General features: G+C 40.9%; 1 protein-coding gene across 1 annotated transcript in view; it reads left to right on the forward strand.

Moving 5' to 3' along the window:
* Nucleotides 1-21,786, forward strand: part of LOC117558720 (integrin beta-1-like) — a 35,133-nt gene extending 13,347 nt beyond the window's left edge. Inside the window, exons 4-16 of the mRNA XM_034235078.1 lie at nt 2,274-2,496; nt 3,230-3,400; nt 4,450-4,688; nt 5,398-5,553; nt 5,997-6,092; nt 6,182-6,271; nt 8,263-8,403; nt 8,937-9,139; nt 11,842-12,080; nt 13,352-13,574; nt 14,604-14,836; nt 15,276-15,442; nt 20,411-21,786. Of these exons, the coding sequence (XP_034090969.1) occupies nt 2,274-2,496; nt 3,230-3,400; nt 4,450-4,688; nt 5,398-5,553; nt 5,997-6,092; nt 6,182-6,271; nt 8,263-8,403; nt 8,937-9,139; nt 11,842-12,080; nt 13,352-13,574; nt 14,604-14,836; nt 15,276-15,442; nt 20,411-20,476 (2,247 nt within the window). The 3' untranslated portion in view covers nt 20,477-21,786. The remainder of the gene's footprint in view (nt 1-2,273; nt 2,497-3,229; nt 3,401-4,449; nt 4,689-5,397; nt 5,554-5,996; nt 6,093-6,181; nt 6,272-8,262; nt 8,404-8,936; nt 9,140-11,841; nt 12,081-13,351; nt 13,575-14,603; nt 14,837-15,275; nt 15,443-20,410) is intronic.
* The last annotated feature ends 207 nt before the right edge of the window (nt 21,787-21,993 follow it).

The following is a 21,993-nucleotide window of genomic DNA, read 5'->3' on the forward strand; positions in this document are numbered from 1 at the left end:
AATGGCGGCTTCACAACACTTTTTGAGAGTTTTACGGGGCGTGGTTTGTAATCCGCCCAGCCAATCAGACATGGGAACCTTTTTCTCCCACGAAAGTCCCTGCTCTCTAGCAGGGACTGAAAAGGGAGTAAAAAAGTTCTCATGAACTAATTTAGTTCCTGGGGCTTTTTGGTGTGAACGCGACATTTCGGAACTAAAGTGGGAAAAGTACTGCGGTGTGAAAGCGCCTCTTTACATAATACAATAAATATAAATGAAGTGTTTTTACTGTCACCTTTGCCAGCTTTTCCAAATGTCTGCATGCAACAGGCCGGAGTCACAGTGTGTTATTTAATACAAACAAATGCAATCCAAATATACTATGATTCAATACAATGTGTTTCATAATTATCATTTTGAAAAAGGAGCAAGGGTTTGAAGGTAAGAGAAAAGGTTGTCCTTGTTTCCTAAAATACATTTTTGCAATATTTAAATGTGTATTTATTTATATGCATCTGCACAATAAGTAAATGCTTCGTTCTTTGTCTTGCCGTTCTCCCAAAGTGAGTAATCCCTGACTCGTCCATTAATCGTAAACAGGAGCTGCTTCTTGTCTCACAGTGGAAACTTCACCTGGATAATCCTCGTTACTTACAGTAGACGTTGTGTGTACCCAGAGTCAACAGACCACAAATGTATGTTTGCTCCTTCACAGCTAGAGCTTATCTATCAGTGTGGCTGCTACAAAGTGCAGGACAAATTTAATGAATGTTTTGTATGTCATGCTGTGCCACACATTTCTGCATCTTTGCAAAGCTACTCGAGGAGCATGAGGTTCACATGGATCAGTGTAAATGGGCACTAGATGTGTATCATGGTTACACTTTGAGAGTATGAGCCCTTGCTTTGTAACAATAACATCAAACATTAGTAATCAATATGAAATTGATGGTCAGTAACAAGGCTATTTAATCCGGTGGTATCGGCAGCAGCAGATAATTGAAAATGCAACCTGTTTGTTTCCCTATCACATGATTTACCTTCTCCAAATATGATCTGAAAGCTTCAGTTGTCATCCCCTCATATCATAAACCAAGTAATGGTGTACAAAAATGTACTTGTTTATCCAAATCAGTGATACTTAATAGGTCAGTCTAGCCTTGTGAGTCAGTACTTTGAGTCTATTGGTGATAACAACAACATCTCTCTGGTTTCGAGGTATTTTTCACATTTTTCATTTTTCAAGACACTGCTGCATTCCTGATCATTCTTGCCAGTATGTGTCTGTCATGCTGACTTATATCCTACCCAGACATTGTGAAATAACACCATGACTGCATTTTTTAAGTGTTTGATTGCTGAAGAGGATATATCAAGTACATTTGGTTTAGTCTTTGGAGAGTCGGAGGACATGTGATGTTTAACACCACTGAGAAACAACACTTGAATACTTAACACCTCTCTATATTAACTTCTCCTTTGTACAAAACATTGTGTATACACCCTAATAATACCCTAATATTCTACAGAACCATAAGTGTTTCAAAGTGTTTCGACTACAGATGATCTGGATAGCGTCCACTAAATGTAATATAATGAACGGCAGAATGCAGGGGGAAGAAGAATGCTTCTGTGGGTCATGGGGTTTTAATAGAATTGGGTCAAAGCACTATTTTAGTTTTGACTGAGTTCTTTGTCTCAGTTTCTCCGTGGCTCTGCCCACAGGAATATCATGTGCATCCAATCTATATTCTCAGCCAGGCGGTCATCTGTTTCTCCTCTTCTCATGCTGCCAGGGAACAATGGCCTAGTAAACAGACAGCAGGGTATCATGGATTGACTCTTTGATTTAATGTCAGAGATCCATACAATTGTGTCTGCAGCAATTACACTCCCAGATGTCACAAAAACAACTGTTCTAGTTTCTATGTCTGATTTTACAACATCTTGTTTTACATGTTCTGTTGCTCCTGTAACATGTTGTAATGTTGTCAACATGTTTCTTCATGCCCTTCCCACCAAGACACATTCTTCTTTATTTACGGGAACTTCCCAGATGACTCCTCTCATGCATCACTGATGAAAATGAGCTTATACAGTGGTGCTTGGTAAATGTGTGTTAAATGTAAATATGTCTTGTTATTATACCACAACACTGCCTTTGTATGACTCATTGTGTGTAAGTGTAGCCTGATACTTGGAGAACATCTTGCTATCTGCTGTCTGTGAAAGAAGTAGTTAGAATATTAATCTAGAACTCATTTACTCACAAAAACCTCTCTCCTTTTCCACAGAACTTCCTCACTGTGGGTGAGTCCAAGTCGGCCCGCTGCGATGATCTGGAGTCCCTGAAGAAGAGAAATTGTGCCGTGACCAAAATTGAGAACCCACGTGGCGGCATCAACATCGACAAAGACAAACCGGTCACCAACCGTAAGAAGGACGTGGCAGAGAAACTGAAGCCGGAGCAGATCACCCAGATCCAGCCGCAGAAACTCACCCTCACTCTCCGATCTGGTAAATATTAAACTCCCGGAGACAGATCTGTGAATGTGTTGCAAAAGCAGGCTGGAAATATGTGTTTTATTTATGTAGGTAGTTTAACGGTAGGTCCACGCGGTCGCGTCACTTTGCCTCCGTTGCTTGTGTCGAAAGTTGAGAAAAGTTCAACTTTTCAAGCGTTGACGGAAGCGTCAGCCAATCAAATCATATGCCAGTACAAGCGCTAGCCAATCAAACCGCGTGCTTTTTTGTCCGGGGCGGGAGATTAATGTGATTGGTTGTTGGTCGCGCGCTTAGACACGCCCACCGGAAGCTTCAATGCGACGGAACCGTGTGGACGTACCGTAACAGTCTATGGTATACGGGCATACTAATGTCGACCAGCTTCGAAGCAAAACCAGAAGTCATTAATTCTGTGTAAAATAAGTTTTGAAAATCACTAAATAAAGAGAAGTTTGAATTATCAGGAGTAGCACTTATAGAAAGACCTTTATGGATTGTCATGGCAGCAGTGAAACACAGGATATGACACATAAAAGTTCACTCAAGTGTAATTAGAGTAATATAAGAATAAACATGTAAAAAACAGTATGAATATAAATAACTAAATGAATGTAAAAAAACTCGTCTTACACTTTCAGTTGTCCATGTCAGGTCTAGCATTAACAGGAAAAGGTGATGAACAGCAACAACCTGTCGTCAACACCTCTTTAATTTCCTTAAAAGCTATCATTTGTTTTCCCTTCAGGTGAGCCCCAGACCTTCGATCTGAAATTCAAGCGTGCGGAGGATTACCCCATCGACCTGTATTACCTTATGGACCTCTCCTTCTCCATGAAGGACGATTTGGAAAACGTGAAGAACCTCGGCACCGACCTCATGAGGGAAATGCAGGGGATCACCTCAGATTTCAGGATTGGTGAGAAAAACTCCCAATAAAGACATCCTTATAATATCTGGAATAAAAGCATTTTTAATATATTATATCTGACTTACATCAGGGAAGAAAAAGGGTCTTCTGTGGGGCAAGGCAAGTTTATTTATATAGCTCTTTTCACCACAAGGCAGTTCAAAGTGCTTTACAAAAATGAAAGACATTAAGAGCATAAAACACATTGGAAACATTAAATAGCAAAGATAATAAAACGTGAATAACACGGGTTCATAAATAAAAGTTACAGTGCCGTGTAAGATGTGAATAGTTCAATTAAAAGCAGCGGCAAAAAGAAAAGTCTTCAGCCTGGATTTAAAAGTAGTGAGAGTTGCAGCGGACCTGCAGGTTTCTGGGAGTTTATTCCAGATATCTGACAATACCCCTAACCAAATTCTCACGTTCCTCTACCCCGAGTCTTCACGTGAAATTAATCAGGGTTCCTACGGTCATTAAAAACCTGGAAAAGTCATGGAAATTCAAAATGCTAATTCCAGTATTTTTCCCAAAGTTTTGGAAAAGTCATGGAAATGTAACTAAAGTTGCATCAAATATAATTTATATTTTATATAATCGCCGAAATAGTAATACTATAACGATAATACATACTGTATAGTAATGAAACGTAAAATGGCATTTAACTGTCGAGGTATTTAGTTGGTGAGAGATTTGTACAACCACGCCCTCGACAGTTGCTTTAGCGTGTAGGAGCTAGTAAGCCTACTATTTGATTTGTTTTAGATCGGCACGACATGTTTCAGATGCAGACCTTAATTTCCTGTTCCATGTTAAAATAAACAATTTTCAGTGGAACCGCTGAGAAAGAGTCATTTCTTTGGTCATGGAAAATTAGGTAAAGGTCATGGAAAAAAAAAAAAGTCATTGAAAATCATTGGTGAAAAAGTGTATGAACCCTGATTCTAGTTATTTTGACAGTTTTCTAACCTCTGCATTAGCTTTCGTTCAAAGCAGCATTTCATTTTTGACTTTGTATCTCTAAATTCTGTACTGATACAAAGATTCTTCTCCTTTTTTAGGTTTCGGCTCATTTGTGGAGAAGACGGTGATGCCTTACATTAGCACCACGCCTGCCCGGCTCATCAACCCCTGCACGGGGAACCAGAACTGCACCAGCCCCTTCAGCTACAAGAACGTCCTGAAGCTGACGGACAAAGGAGACGAGTTCAACAACCTGGTCAGTCAGCAGCAGATCTCAGGAAACCTGGACTCTCCGGAGGGCGGCTTCGACGCCATCATGCAGGTGGCCGTCTGTGAGGTGAGGAGGGAGATATTTAGACCTACTGCTCTGTATCTAGACAAAAGTGTCCTGCTAAAGGTCACCTATCATGCAAAATCCACTTCTTCATGTCTTCTCTACATCAACAATGGCCCCTCTTCTTCATGTCTCTTCTACATCAACATGTGTCCCCTCTTCTTCATGTCTCTTCTACATCAACAATGGCCCCTCTTCTTCATGTCTCTTCTACATCAACATGTGTCCCCTCTGTGGAAAGAGACTCTGGAAGTTTCAGGAACAAAGATTCTCTCTCTTTTTGATCCATTTCTATAAAAACCTGTCTGAAAATGAGCTGATCAGATTTTGGCCACTTTATGATGTCATAACGATGTTTTGTCTTGAGTAACCATTAGCCAATCACCAACCAAGGTAACCCCCCCCCCACACCTTATCACCTGAATCTCCTCCTAGAGCACCATTGAGTTCTTTGTAACCAAATGTCTCTCAGAGGGGCGTGGGGAGGGGCTCCTTATTTTCATCTAAAGTAACAGACAGAGAATCAGCACTTTGGAAACAGGGCTGAAACAGAGGGGATTATGGGTAATGCTGCAATGATCTGTTTGGTGTTTGGAGCCAAACACTTCAGAGACATGTTCTGTATATATCTGAGACCTGTAATATATTGATGAAGAACACTAAAATAGGTTTATAATATTAATGCGAGATCTCTCTGTGTTTGTCTTCCCAGAATCAGATCGGCTGGAGGAACGTGACCCGCCTGCTGGTGTTCTCCACCGACGCTGGGTTCCACTTCGCTGGAGACGGAAAACTGGGCGGCATTGTCCTGCCCAACGACGGGAAGTGTCACCTGGAGAACAACATGTACACCATGAGTCACTACTATGTACGTCATTTATTTAATATGCAGACTGTATCCAGGGAGACACAACTGAGCATGTGTGCAGTTTTTAGATTTCACTGATTGCCTCTTCTTGATTTTAAAAGTTGTTTCTCACATGAGGCAAGGCAAGTTTATTTATGTAGCACATTTCAACAACATGCAATTACAAAAAACATTAAAAAGCATTAAGACAAAGTGCAAAAGGAACAACATGTCCAGGTGCATTTTGAATAGATTAAAAAACATTCATTAAAATGCCAAAGAACACAAATTAAACCGGCTAAAATAGAATAAGGCGGGTATGCAATACAAGTTACATTGTAGTTTAATATAAGAAAAGTTATTTCATTAAGTAGTAGTAGATTGATGGAGCATAGTAACTGACCGCTGCTTCTCCATGGTAGCTGAATTCTGCTTTAATTTATGTGTGTGTTTATCTTTGACAGGATTACCCCTCCATCGCCCATTTGGTCCAGAAGCTGAGCGATCACAACATCCAGACCATCTTCGCCGTCACTGAGGAGTTCCAGCCCGTCTACAAGGTAAACGTTGTTCTCAGTGCAAACAGGTAAAGCTAGCCTCTTCCATTGAACATGTTTGTAATTCTGTTCTTACCTTGTGTCTCAATCAGGAGCTGAAGAATCTCATTCCTAAATCCGCTGTCGGCACGCTGTCCTCCAACTCCAGCAACGTGATCAAACTCATTATTGATGCTTACAATGTGAGTCAAACTGCACCAGCTTCACATCGGACTTTCACAGGCATTGAGACATACCTTTGGGATTTAGATTTGACTTTCTTTCCTCATTTGGAGATCCTTCTTAAAGATGTTTAGGCTATATAATTGTATACGAAAAATCATCACAAATTGGTCCTGTACTTGCTTATGTAAAACAAATAATCAAAGTTAAAGGTCCCATGTCATGGCGATTTCTACTGATCATAATTCCATTGTTGAGGTCGACTAGAATAGATTTATATTGTGCAATTTTCCAAACTCACATTGGTTTCTCAAACAGCATCTCTGTATAGTCTGTGTATTCACTCTCTGTCCTAAACGGCTTGTTGGAGCTCCTGCCCCCCCCCTCCCTGTGAGCCCAGTGGCCGTCTGCGAGACAGCGAGACACAGCGAAACCCAGCCCGAAACACACACACACACACACACACACACCCGCAGCCTGGCTGGGAGTTTGTGTGTGTGCTCACTGCTCAGGCTGAGTTCCGCGGTGTCTCGCTGTCTCGCCGACCCCACACCAGTGAGCCGGCTCACACTGTCCCGCTCCTCGCAGCAGCGAGCCTCGCAACGTTCCACCGAATGCGTGTGTGTGAGGAAGTCCGCGGATTGGTCCAAACGTAACGGCTCCGCGGACGTAACTATACCCAAATACGTCACTATACCCAAGAAGTAAACAATGGAAAAAGAGAAATGTCCAACGAGGCGTTCTGGGGCAGCACAGACAGGTCTTCTCTGTGTTAGAGTTTGACTCGCTACAGGGTGTACTTTGAGGGTTTGTGACTCTGCAGACCGTTTACATGCAGAAAAACCTTCATAACACAAGGGGACGGGTAATAACCGGAACAGCATGACTAGGGTTGGGAACCGAAACTCGGTTCCAGATGAGAACCGATAAGAAAATGCCGGGTACCGGGTACCCATACAAAATACACAATTTCGGTTCTGCTTAACGGTTCCTAAACGCGGTAGACCCTGTATTCCAGCGGGTCCGTCTGCACCGCGGTGCTGCGGCGACCCGGTGGAATACAGGGCGGACCTGGAGAATCACAGAACGGCCGGTCGTCAGCGGGTCGTTGACGGCCGGCTCGGTACGCTGACGGCCGGCACCGCCCTTCATTTTTTTAAACGGCATCATATACATTGCGCTGACAGGCGACAGAGGTCCACAGTTGCCCCGCAGCGATGCTCCCCCGCCCTCCCGTAGACATTTCAGGAGCTCAGTCACTTCATAACACCAAAGATGGGTCGCGGTAAACGCTCTGAAGTGAGGCTCCACTACACTAAAAAAGAAAAAGAAAAGGCAAAGTGTAATGCCTGTTAATAGCTTGCCACAGGCATAGCTCAGTTAAAATAAAGCACAGCTATTGTGCAATACATTTGTATTGCATGTATATTTTTTAGTAACAATTTCAGTTAAAGCTTTTAAGAATAAATATATTTTTGTTATCTAAACGTTTGACCTCTTTATTTTACAATTTTGGAATCGAAACGGGGAATCGATAAGAACCGGAATCGAATCGATACATTTCAAACGATACCCATCCCTAAGCATGACATGGGCCCTTTAAGACACCACTTCTGTATCTTCAACTCCTGTACAGTAAATACTATGCAAACATTCAGGTTACATGAATGTTGTCCATCTTACCAAATCACTCAAACTTTCAAGTTTCAAGACTTTCAAGGCTTTTATTGTCATGTGTGCATAGCTACAGTGTAGTTATGACAATGAAATGCTTAGGCTCCTCCAACAGAGCAACACAATACAAATTATAAAAGTGCAATAAAATATAATAGTACAGTTAAGCCTTAGCCACGACACTCCTTCACATACTGTATGTGTTAGTGAGGCCAAGCATTGTAAAATCTCCTGCCTATAAGAAGCTGTGTTTGGAAATGGAATAATCGTGTCTGTTGATCTACATTGTGTCTGCACTGGAGTCTGTAGTGATTGTTTTTATTGTATTTTTTGGCAGTCTTTGTCGTCTGAAGTCATTCTGGAAAATGGCCGTCTGCCAGAAGGAGTTACCATCACATACAAATCCATCTGCAAGAACGGTGTGGAGGGAACAGGGGAGAACGGCAGGAAGTGCTCCAACATCTCCATCGGAGACGAGGTACAGACCTTCCTTTGGCTGCAAAATGTGTATATTAGATGTACCCTATTACATTTTATTTTATGATGTAATCATCCACATTTTTCATTTAAATCTTGTTCTAAATCCTAGCCTAATCCCTGTATTCCCCGGTTTGAACAGAATGAACAAACTTGCCTACATTTGAACATTGGTTTAGAAATCTAATATTACGAAAAAACCTGTCTTTAACATATTAACTCATGGAGGATCTCAAATATCAGAGTGTGGAAAACATTGCCAACACAAGGGCTGTTGGATCTCAATAATCAGCTGCAGTGTTACTTTAAAGTCTGGATGTCCTGTGTCTGGGGTCTAAACTGTCCTTTGTGCTTCCTCATGGGGGAACTGGCTGTTCTAAGTTTAGAAAAAGGGGGAAAAACATGCTTTAATTCAAAAGAAACAATAAATGAGAAAAAAATCAAATGATCTGAGTCATGTCTGGAAGTCGGGACACTTAGCTTCAAAGCCTTTAATAGTTATAATGATTCTATAAACTCTCCTCTGGCTTCCAGGTGTCTTTCAAGATTTCCATCGAGTCCCAGAAGTGTCCATCGAACGGAAAGCCTGAGGTGATTAAAATCAAACCGCTGGGCTTCACCGAGGAGGTGGAGGTGGTTCTGAACTTCATCTGCGACTGTCAGTGCGCCGCTGAAGGAGAGCCTGACAGCGACAAGTGCTACGAGGGCAACGGGACCTTCGAGTGCGGAGCCTGCAAGTCAGTATTCAGACAAAACATTCACTGGATCGCTGCTGCTTTGTTTGAGAGTGTTTCCAAACACAGCTGTACTTCTTTAACCAGAAAGGAGAGCTGCTTATTAGAAAACACCAGGTGCTGCGATGTGTTTTATCAAAGCTGTTGGATTCTGGGCTTTAATAGCACATGGTGGATCAATAATGAGGGAGATATGTGTTTTCACACCCAAATGATCAAACCTATAGGTTGAGCCCAGGGTTCTCATTCTCACATTATCATGCTTTTTTTGTATTTGATGAATTATGCTCTGCTTATAATGTATGACTATTGTTAACACCAGTGGTAGAAAGTATTTCAAGTGCATTTAATCAAGTACCGTACATTTTGAGGTTTTCTATAGTATTTCCTATATATACTTCTACTCCACTACAACCTGGAAGGAAATATTGTACTTGTTACTAACAAAATGAACTGTAGTTACTTTACAGCAGGGCTATTCAATTGGAGGCCCGAGTGCCTTTATTCCAGAGAGGGTGTTAAATTGAGAGATAGAGGGGAAGACATTGCCTGAAAACTTCGGCGGGCTCTGGTTTCGAACCCACCTACTAGCTACTGTAGTGACAACTCACCTACTAGCTACTGTAGTGAGAACCCACCTACTAGCTACTGTAGTGACAACCCACCTACTAGCTACTGTAGTGACAACCCACCTACTAGCTACTGTAGTGACAACCCACCTACTAGCTACTGTAGTGACAACTCGCCTACTAGCTACTGTAGTGACAACTCACCTACTAGCTACTGTAGTGACAACCCACCTACTAGCTACTGTAGTGACAACTCACCTACTAGCTACTGTAGTGACAACCCACCTACTAGCTACTGTAGTGACAACCCACCTACTAGCTACTGTAGTGACAACCCACCTACTAGCTACTGTAGTGACAACCCACCTACTAGCTACTGTAGTGACAACCCACCTACTAGCTACTGTAGTGACAACCCACCTACTAGCTACTGTAGTGACAACCCACCTACTAGCTACTGTAGTGACAACTCACCTACTAGCTACTGTAGTGACAACCCACCTACTAGCTACTGTAGTGACAACCCACCTACTAGCTACTGTAGTGACAACTCACCTACTAGCTACTGTAGTGACAACTCACCTACTAGCTACTGTAGTGACAACTCACCTACTAGCTACTGTAGTGACAACTCACCTACTAGCTACTGTAGTGACAACTCACCTACTAGCTACTGTAGTGACAACTCACCTACTAGCTACTGTAGTGACAACTCACCTACTAGCTACTGTAGTGACAACTCACCTACTAGCTACTGTAGTGACAACTCGCCTACTAGCTACTGTAGTGACAACCCGCCTACTAGCTACTGTAGTGACAACTCGCTTACTAGCTACTGTAGTGACAACTCGCCTACTAGCTACTGTAGTGACAACTCGCCTACTAGCTACTGTAGTGACAACTCACCTATTAGCTACTGTAGTGACAACTCACCTACTAGCTACTGTAGTGACAACTCGCCTACTAGCTACTGTAGTGACAACTCGCCTACTAGCTACTGTAGTGACAACTCGCCTACTAGCTACTGTAGTGACAACTCGCCTACTAGCTAGTGTAGTGACAACTCGCCTACTAGCTACTGTAGTGACAACTCGCCTACTAGCTACTGTAGTGACAACTCACCTACTAGCTACTGTAGTGACAACTCACCTACTAGCTACTGTAGTGACAACCCACCTACTAGCTACTGTAGTGACAACCCACCTACTAGCTACTGTAGAGACAACCCACCTACTAGCTACTGTAGTGACAACTCCTGTCATTTATTGCATCTCTGTGTGAATTATTAGGTCATTTCACCTAAATTAAATCAAATTAAATGATGTCAGGGAGGCTGTAGCTCATTGGATAGTGTGCTGGACTTCGAATCAGGGGATGGCAAGTTCAAACCCCACTGCAGCCAGCATGTCGTTGTGTCCCTGAGACACTTCACCCCAAGTTGCTCCTGTGGGGATTGTCCACAGTATTGAGTATGTAAGTCGCTTTGGATAAAAGCGTCTAACAACTGACATGACATGTTGATGGTTAAATTAGCTTCACATGTAGGCCTACTGAGTTCTGAACTTGCCATTTAGATCTATAAAGGCCTTGGGGCTATGTTGTTTGATTTAATTAAACACAATATATGCACTCCACTATGCTCTTGTAGTATTTACTGTATCGGAAGCTCTTAATATGATTGTTCATATTTCAAGCCATCTTTTTCCCGGCCCCTTGCTTTGGATCATCAACCGGCCCCCATTCCAAACTAATTGAACAGGTTCATGTTAATAATTACAATAAATATTTGACAAATTAATTATGACATTCTATTATGGACTAAGAAACATGTAAGACATTGTTAAAGAACACTTCACCTTAACAAGCTGCAAAATAAATAGATATACATGTTATTGGATCACTTATTAAAATCCTCTGATAATATGTATATTTTTCAAAAATGTGCCATTTTGCATAATGAGTACTTTTAGTTTTGGTACTTTACAGTTACTATATTTTGTTGCTAGTTGTTTTACATAAGTAGAATTGTTGAACTGCAAACTTTTACACGTAACAAAGTATTAATTCTCCGTGGTACTTTTACTAAGATCTGAGTACTTGTTCCTCCTCTGATTGAGCTCTGTTCTCCTGTGTCAGGTGTAATGACGGGCGTATCGGGCGTCTCTGCGAGTGCAGCAAGGACGAGGTGCGGACAGAGGATCTGGATGCTAACTGTCGAAAGGACAACGGTACGGACATCTGCAGCAACAACGGAGACTGTGTCTGCGGCACATGCGAATGCAAGAAGCGAGAGAACCCTGCAGAGATCTACAGCGGGAAGTACTGCGAGTGCGACAACTTCAACTGCGACCGCTCCAACAACAAGCTCTGCGGAGGTGAGGCTTGTAGAAATAGAGTTATTGAGACTGAAACCGTTCTCACTGTAAACTCTTTATTTTATGTTACCTTTATTTAACCAGGATTATCAAATCAAAATGTATTATAGCCCCAACTCACAAGAAGTGAGAGAAAGACAAAAGCAAAATACAAACGTCATAGCATAACAATTATAAAAACATTATACATCAACATAAGTATTGCCATGTGATAAAAGCATGGGACTCAAGTGATGCTAATGTTGATGGAAGCTAGTTTACAAGGAAGACAGATGCGAAGAGATGGGTTTTCAGTTTGCTTTTGAAGGATAGGTCTCATTGAGATTTAAAAAAACTCTTTTTCAAGAGAGGCCTGGTAGTTCCGGCTAACGGGTACGGTTTCACAGTTTTCTGGCTCTCCAAAATCCAGGTTCTTTCCGGGCCAACAACCGGGCTGAGCATGCTAAACTAGTGAGAGAATCGCTGGCAATGGGGCTACAACTACAACAAAATGAACATATTTGACCGTGATTTAATTGTAATACACGTTTCTAAATGATGCCGAAGTAACAACATACTGATACCGGTTAGTAAAAACCATGAATTAATGCTTTGACAAGTCTGCAGACAGACGGCAGGCGAAACAACTTTTAAAATGTGTGTTTTCTGAATGGAGTTTGGCTAAGCTAACGTTGTATATGCTCCGACCGTCCACACTCACAACAACGGCTTACAGACATAAATAAACCAGCGACTGTATTCGCCATGACACAGGCAGTCTGTGGTTTGTACTTGTTTAACTTTTGTCTAGTTTCTGAACAGATATGAGGAGCTGTGATCTCTGAGTGCTAAGAGCTAACGGCTGTGTTGTTTTTGTGTTTCGCATTGAAGATGACGTCACGGCTCCGCCTACACTGCGTTACCATAGTTACTGACCCAGTTCCTAAACTGTAATGGAAACGCAGCATAAAGTGAGCCAGACCTACCAAGGCCTAACTATACCGTACTAAGCCGTGCGAGGCCAAGCAGTGGAAATGCGCCATTAGAGAGGCTTTGAGTTTGTTTAAAGAAAGCAGCTCTCTGAGTTTCAGCTCAAAAACCCACAGCTCTCCGTAGGGTTTCATTTATTGTGTTGGCAGCTCATTCCTTAAAACAGGAGGCTCAGATTGCTTATAATATATATATCATTTAATCTTTTATGATTCGTATGATGTTTTAATGCTTTGTCAAACACTTTGTGACTATGTCTGGGAAGCGCTTTATAAATAAATATTGCTTACTTACTTCCCCAGGACACGGCCACTGTGAGTGCAGGAAGTGCATCTGTGACGCCAACTACACCGGCAGCGCCTGCGACTGCTCGCTGGAGACGGCCACCTGCCTCGCCAAGAACGGGCAGATCTGTAACGGCCGCGGCACGTGTGAGTGTGGAATCTGCAAATGCACCAACCCCAAGTTCCAGGGTCCTACCTGCGAGATCTGCCCCACCTGCCCCGGGGTCTGCGCCGAGCACAAGTGAGTCTGGAGCTAGAATGCCGAGCTCGACATTGTGACATCTTAAAATATAGTATTCCCACTGGTCACAGATTATGAAATAACATGTATGTTTAGAGGTTTTATTCCAGACAGAGACTCGTAAATTGTGCTAAAAATTCTGAGGATTTTAACTGGCAGCCAGGAAAGAGCCACACAGAACTTCACTTTACAGAGCCATAACAATAAATATGTCTTACCTTTGATGTTTTGTGATCAAAAGTTGTGTTCAAGGGCATAAAAACGCTGCTGAAGGTTAATCCAATGTCTCTGTCACTTTGAAATGATTACTGATAATCCATTATTACATTTATCGGCAATAAACGGCATATATTGTTGAGCAGGCTGGGGCGTCTGCTTTAGAGCGTGCTGTGTCAGTCATTTTAACTGACCAATGGTAATGTTTACATGGATGTATGAACTGCCCCTCGATTCTATTGGCTCTAACGGTTACAAAGAGGTGTCAATCACCTGATTTGACCAATGGGTTCCAGAGATAGGGCTCCGCGTAATGTAAAAAATAGTATTTGTAAATATAGATTTGAGGTAAGTTACAGATGCGTGACAGTAACATTTAATTACATGGTGTGAACATTCTTTGAAACAGAATTACTGCCTCAATGTTTGGACATTACATTTACAGGGAATATAGTTGAATACATTATAAGGACAATTAAATGTAATGTTTTTAATTTCTGGTATCATGACCTGAGAGTCTCTAAATGATAGGCTACATGTCTGCCTCTGAGTTCCTACAAAGATGTGTCTCTACATCTACCAATGTGTAATAATAGTAATAATAATAGATTACATTTGTATAACGCCTTTCAAGGGACCAAAGGCCCATGGTGCACAAACAAACAAAAGGGGCAAATAATAATAAATGAAATAAATAGCAGTAGGAGTGGAAGCAGGGAGACTGTGATGGGTTAGAGGTCAAAGGCCATGGTGAACAGGGACTAATGAATATATAAAACACACAGTAAATGAACCCTTCTTCCTCGCCTTCAGAGACTGCGTGCAGTGCCGAGCGTTCGAGGCCGGAGAGAAGAAGGACACGTGTGAGCACGACTGCAGCTACTTCCAGCTGATCAAAGTGAAGGACCGCGAGAAGATGCCCCAGCCCACCGACCAGAGCTTCCCCCTGACCCACTGCAAGGAGCGCGACGCCAACGACTGCTGGTTCTACTACACCTACGCCATCAGGAACGACACCAAGGAGGTCTACGTGGTGGAGACGCTGGGTACGGTTAGACTGCTGCATTCAAGGCTTTTATTGTCATGTGTGCAAACCTACAGCGTAGATATGACAATGGAAATCTGAGGTCACAGGCTCCTCCAACAGTGCAACACAACAAAACAGATAACATAGTGCAAGTAAATACAAATACAATACAATGTAATAGATAGTAGTGCAGAATAGTCCATATACAAGTAATTGGAATATTGATATATATAAGATGAATGTTTATGATGCTGTTTGGTTGCATAGTTATTCTACAAGCTATCTCTGTAGTAGTTTGTATTGTGGGTAACAATCCTGCTCATGGTTCAGCATAAAAAGGCAAGGAAGAGAACTAATAGAGTTTAAAATGATTAAGTATAATAGGGGACCTTTTTAAGACAATTTGTATGAATGTTAGCTTTGACTTTGACTTCATGTTGTTTCCCCCCCCCCCTCAGAGTGCCCTGCCGGCCCTGACATCATCCCCATCGTGGCCGGCGTGGTGGCGGGCATCGTGCTGATCGGCCTCGCCCTGCTGCTCATCTGGAAGCTGCTCATGATCATCCACGACCGCCGAGAGTTCGCCAAGTTCGAGAAGGAGAAGATGAACGCCAAGTGGGACACGGTGAGTCAGCCACACACGAGACAAAAGTCGAGGACATGTCAAACACCTGGAGCTTTTCAGCGAGCGTCTTTTCAGCTTTTACATAAGAGTGCTGCAGGGACGAGCAGAAGCTAGCGTCACACTAATGAAGCTCAGCTGGAAGCATATTCCAATGTCTGATGGCCGTGAAATCTCAATCTTTATTTATTTATGTAGCACATTTAAAACCACCTCAGTTGACCAAAGTGCTGTACAGGGAATAAATAAGATCAGAAGTACTTTATTGATCCCAATTTGGGACATTTTTGTTTTGCAGCAGCATAAAAAGACATAGCATTGTACAATAAGAATTAAAGGACTAGAAATAAACAAGAAAGTAGAAAATATACACATCAGCGTTATGGTTGCACTCAAAGGGCCGGCTGTAACTTTAAGACTATATCAAAATACATATATAAATATGTAAAATAATGTATTATATTACATGATTGCCTCTGAATTGGATTATTATCAGATAGGGTAATAACTTCATAATTAACTACGTCTGAAAGCAGAAGTCTAGGGCAAATAATTGCAAGTCTCTTCGGTGAGAATGTCACAAAATGATTTAAAAAGAAAAGCCAAATTCTGGAAAAACAAAAAAAACAAGTGACATATTGAGAAAAAAAATCTAATTCTGAGAAAAAAAGTCACATTTGAGATGCATTGTGGGACATGTAGTTTATGGGAAACGTGCTTCTGTAAATCGGCCGTATAATAAACATATTATATTCTTTGCAAGCTCTTGTGGGGCCACATAAAATGAAGTCGCGGGCCGGATTTGGCCCCCGGGCCTTGAGTTTGACACCCCTGATATAAAGCAAGTTATTATATATACATAAGTATGTGAGAGATGGAATATTAAATTGAATGTATAAATGTACAGTAGCAGAGTCAGGTAGGCTCTGTCCTCGCTCCACCTCAGCTCCGTTTGTTTAGTGTGTGTTGACGGAGGGTCACACTGGGAGGGTGCTGCTGGGGGGGAAGGGAACAGACTTTAAACACAGATGGTGGAGTAAAGACAATGTGTCGCTTTATTGCTTAAGCGGAAGAAAGTAAATGCATTACACAGTAGTTGTTGCTTTTGTATTGTATCTTAAATGAGCAAAGTGTAGGTAAGTAGCTGGTGCTGAAAGGGATGTTTTCACAAATGTTATTGTTTGTATATACTGGTATTGGTTAGACGTTGTCCCAGAGGTTCTGTGGGTTTTATACCTAACTAGTATAACATGAAAGAAAAATAGAAGTATAAATATAAATAATAACAGTAAGATAATCCGAATTGCAATTGGTCGTGCCATAACAGGAGAACATAGGATCAATGCTAGAGTGTAAGAGATGTTGGTACTTGGACAGATGGTGTTTGTGGGGAATAACCAGTAAAGAATGGGTCACTTTATTTCTTAAGCAGAAGAAAGTAGACACACTTCAAAGTTAATTTAAGTAATAAAAAAAATTGAAACGATGTGTTCCTTTATGTTGTTTTGATAAATAAGCGAGTGCTGACGGGGAGGTTTGACTTGTTATGGTAAACCAGAGTCAATCAGACCAAGTAAACCAGCGATACAGAACTGCTGTAAAATGAAAGCAAACGAAAGTGAAGATATCCTTGTGAAGTTTTATCACTCAGATATTACTGGAGATAACTAAAACGTTACAGGGGAGCATATGATCATTACTAGAGGGATGGAAAACATCCTATTGATCTTCACTTCACTCGGATGGATTTTTCCTAGAGATGCATTTTCTATGGATTGAGCTAAAAAAATAGACATTAAATAAAAATATATAAAGATATCTCTAAAAAGTTAGCATTCTCCTTCTTCCCCTCCTCCTTTATCTCCTTCTTCTTCCCCTCCTCCTTTATCTCTTTATCTCCTTCTTCTCCCCTCCTCCTTTATCTCCTTCTTCTTCCCCTCCTCCTTTATCTCCTTCTTCTCCTCCTCCTTCTCCTCCTCCCCCTTTATCTCCTTCTTCTCCTCCTTCTTCTCCTCCTCCTTTATCTCCTCCTTCTCCTCCTCCTCCTTTATCTCCTTCTTCTTCCCCTCCTCCTTTATCTCCTTCTTCTTCCCCTCCTCCTTTATCTCCTTCTTCTTCCCCTCCTCCTTTATCTCCTCCTTCTTCTCCTCCTTCTCCTTTATCTCCTTCTTCTTCCCCTCCTCCTTTATCTCCTTCTTCTTCTCCTCCTCCTTTATCTCCTTCTTCTTCTCCTCCTTTATCTCCTTCTTCTCCTCCTCCTCCTTTATCTCCTTCTTCTTCCCCTCCTCCTTTATCTCCTTCTTCTTCCCCTCCTCCTTTATCTCCTTCTTCTTCCCCTCCTCCTTTATCTCCTTCTTCTTCTCCTCCTCCTTTATCTCCTTCTTCTTCCCCTCCTCCTTTATCTCCTTCTTCCCCTCCTCCTTTATCTCCTTCTTCTTCTCCTCCTCCTCCTCCTTCTTCTCCTCCTTCTCCTTTATCTCCTTCTTCTCCTCCTCCTTTATCTCCTTCTTCTTCTCCTCCTCCTCCTTTATCTCCTTCTTCTCCTCCTTCCTGTTTGAGGAGCAAGCGATGGGAACATGTTGTCCAGCATAACATCACAACAATAATGAGTTCCTATCAGAGATCATTAGTTGTTCTGCTCTGTGTTTCCTTTCAGACGTTCATGTCTTTTCTTTCACACTGCTTCTCTTCTTGTTGTCCTGTTGTCCTTCTCCTCTCTTCTCCATGTCAGCAAGGAAACCCCATTTACAAGAGTCCTATTAACCAGTTCCAGAATCCCAGCTACGGGAATAAAGGCACTTCTCTTTAGGTCAAAGTTCGTACCGCCCGTTGCATGAGTTTTCTCTGTTTCACACCTCGACTGATTTTCCGTGGGTTTGCAGTGAAGTGACGGCATGTTGTGAAACTAGGAAGCTTAACACAAGTGGCGTTGGTTTGTTACTGAAGTTGCTGTGATGTTGGGCTTTTCCCTTAATGCTAGTCACCACATATTCCAAAAACAACTGTTCAAATTGAGACGTTTTTGTTTGAACCTCTCATTTAGATTCCTTCCTATGTTCATGCAGTAGATTTTTCAGATCAAATTCAATAATTACAATCATCCTGCTGTTTTATGATAAACAAACCATTTAAAACCCAATTGTTGTCGTAAAAAACACACAAAACTTATGTTTCATGGAAAGTAGAAACATCTTGGAGATGCATGCTTTTCCCACACTTTGATAAAACCATTGCTTTTAATATTTAGAGGAAAATACGTCTTACTTTCCAAATTGAACGAAGGTGATTTGTTTGACCTCCAAGATTTTGGTTAGTCAAAACGAGCTCACTTCAATTTACGAGACAGACTTTTTGACGGCCGTGTTGTGAGAAATCTTACCCTGAAAACTGCTCAAACTATAAGACCGCAGATCTAAATGTCTGATCAGCCAGAAAGCCAAGAGTCTGAAAATACAATGACTCAAACGCATTAAGAGTATGGATCATAAAAATACGAAGCGGTTTAACAGGTCAATCTAATGTTGGTTTTGTGCGTGCCAAAGCAAAAGACAAACCTTTTTTTATACCGTTTTCTGACTTTTTATAGACCAAATAATCAGGCGGGTTAAACGATAATCGAATCATATGTTAGTTTCAGCCTAAAAACCTAAAATGTTCTGAACAGTTTCACCGAAGGGTTTTCTGTAGCTACCAATCGCACTTCAGTGTCAGGTGCAGACCCTTGTTGAGTGGCAGTTTGACACTTAACAGTCGCCTGCAGCAGTCAGACTCTAAACTGAGGCCACACACACACACACACACACACACACACACACACACACACACACACACACACACACACACACACACACACACACACACACACACACACACACACACACACACACACAGTTGATGTCTGAGCAGAGGGTGAGAAAGACAAACAAAGTGGCCACATGCTCGTTGTGTGTTTTTCTTGTGTGCTGTGATACTGTAAAACTCCATCTTGATCTGCTTTGGGTTTAGACATGTTGTCTCTGAGTAGAGATGCACAGAATGTGATTTTCTTGTAGGAAATTAAAGTAACAATGTGCAACAAAAAGAAAAATAGAATGGGATTAAAATATGTATATAAACAAAACAAGTTAAAAGCTAAGTAAGTAGATAAGTAGTTAAGGTAATAATATGGGATACAAATATGTGTATAAATACAAGACGTCTTTTTAGACGTTAAAAATGTGCATTAAATAGAAATATGTATACAAACAAGAAGTTAAAACAAATGTGCAATATAAAAAAAAGCATTAAAATGTTTATATAAACATAAGGTTAAAGCAAAAATATGTTAATATAAATAAGTGAAAGAAAGAATTGGCAATAATAATACCATGGAAAAAAAAAATATATAAACATAAGAGGTTAAAACAAATTTGCAATGAAAACATATATTCATATAATGATTAAAAGTAGGGGTTAACCTGCACATCGTACGATAAATAACATTACATTATCACATGTAATGTATCAACAGTAAAAATGTGTATATAACAATACAGTGAATATACAATAAGCAGTAAACTAAAATGTAGTTTAGTTTATTTCTTTATAGTGGCGTGGGCAGTCCCCATTGATCAACTGTCACAAAACACCGTAATTGGGGCAGCTTCAGCCAACATGGCTCATTTCCAGCTGTTGTCCCCATCCAGATGATAATAAACACCTTTTTTAAAATCACAATACATCATCAGCATTAGTAATAAAGACGGGATGAAATACACGTAGATACAGGCGAGAGGATAAAAGAGAACAATAAAACGCGAACAACACACGTTACTAAACACATGTCGCATATAGCTCATCACAATCACACAACAGAAACGAGGGGTCCATGATCACAACTGTGACAAAATGTGGCTCGTGTGTGTAAATGTGTCATTGATGTGTTTCTCTATTAATCGGTTGTACTCACTCTCGTTGTTCTTTATTTCTCAGGGTGAGAATCCGATCTACAAAAGTGCCGTAACGACTGTCGTCAATCCAAAGTACGAAGGCAAATGATGAGGCTTTCCTTCCTTGTGACAACACTGTATGGAGAAGATAACAGGCGGGGGGGGGGGGGGGGGGTTATAATGCTCACTGTTTGTCTGTTCGTTTGTTGTAATCACCAATGCATTTTGCCACTATTTCATTTTGTTTCACTAACTTTTTTTATTTTCTGTGCTTCATCTGAAATGTGTACAGTCTGTAAATGTTTTGTTTTTTTACTATGCGGAACTTGAGAGAATGTGTTGATCCGGAGCGGGACTGGCAAGGCATTGTGTGCGCCTTTTTGTTTTGATAAAGAGAAAACATGTATAGAGCCATCAGTGTTTTGTCGAGGGGTTTAAAATGGATGTTGATGATGGGCAGCAAATGAAGGGTTCCTCATCAATGAGTCGAACACACAGTGAGCCGAGTCTTACGATTGATTTGCCGTCTTTTTTAAACTGACCAGGCGTCTTTTTTTTAAAGTCTCTTTGGTTTGAAACTCTTCACATGTAGCGCCAGCAGAGTGGTAGCAATGAAATGTGTACAGTATGTTTTGGTTTCTGTGTTAAGCCATATATGTGTCCACAGAACAGGATAGTGTGACTTTCTCCGTCTGAACAATCAATTGAAATGTCTAGAAAACGAGTGTACAGTAGTATTACCGTTTGGCTCCAGGTTTTACTCGCTTAATTTAAAGCCAACTCAGGTCCTTTAATTCTTCACAGCTATGCCAAAAACACGCAAACCTGCCTTATTCGCTAACTCTAATTTGCTTTTTTATTGAAATGCCTTGTTTTTATTTGTTGGTATGAAGTGGGGATTGGTCCCACTTTTTATTTTCTATGCGTCAGTAATTCAGCCAAACTTTTTCTGTGGTGCTACGATCAAAACATTTTTTATTGGAATGAAATAGGAATGATGATAATGTAATTTGGTTTTAAAGATCAGTGGTAAGGAAACGATTTTCAGATCAACTGGATTTTTGTAAAAAAAAAAAAGTTTGCACCCGTCACCATTTTTTAAGTGCCTTTTTTATTTCAACACATTCACATTTGCTATTCTGTATTTCTGAAATTATTTATTGAATAAACATCAAAAACAATGTACCCCTATATTGTTTAAATGTTATTGTGTATTTACTGTCTTGTGGAGTATTGTGTCTACATTGTTGTTCTCAAAATGTTTACTTGTTTACATTCTGCTCTGTTATTAATAGTCAACATAAAACTGGTAGGGATTATTCTTATTTGGGATGTGAACAAATGATCTTTAGCAAAAAAGTATTGTATTTTGTGACAGTTGCTCCATTTCAGAAAACATTAATAAAAGATCGACAACAACTGAAAAAAATATTAATTGAAATGTAAGAAGTACAATTGCTAATTAAAAGTGCTGCCATATTCTTGTTATTCTTGGTAAACATTTGCTAAACTTTGGTTTAAAGTCAGTCAAATGCACTTTGTGAAAGTGCATTTTTCCTAACAAAATGTATTGAATACCTTTAGTTACTTTAAAGATCTGGATGAATGATGTGAAATATAATCAAG

The sequence above is a fragment of the Gymnodraco acuticeps genome, unplaced genomic scaffold (assembly GCF_902827175.1).
Source record: "Gymnodraco acuticeps unplaced genomic scaffold, fGymAcu1.1, whole genome shotgun sequence".
NCBI classification, from domain to species: domain Eukaryota; kingdom Metazoa; phylum Chordata; class Actinopteri; order Perciformes; family Bathydraconidae; genus Gymnodraco; species Gymnodraco acuticeps.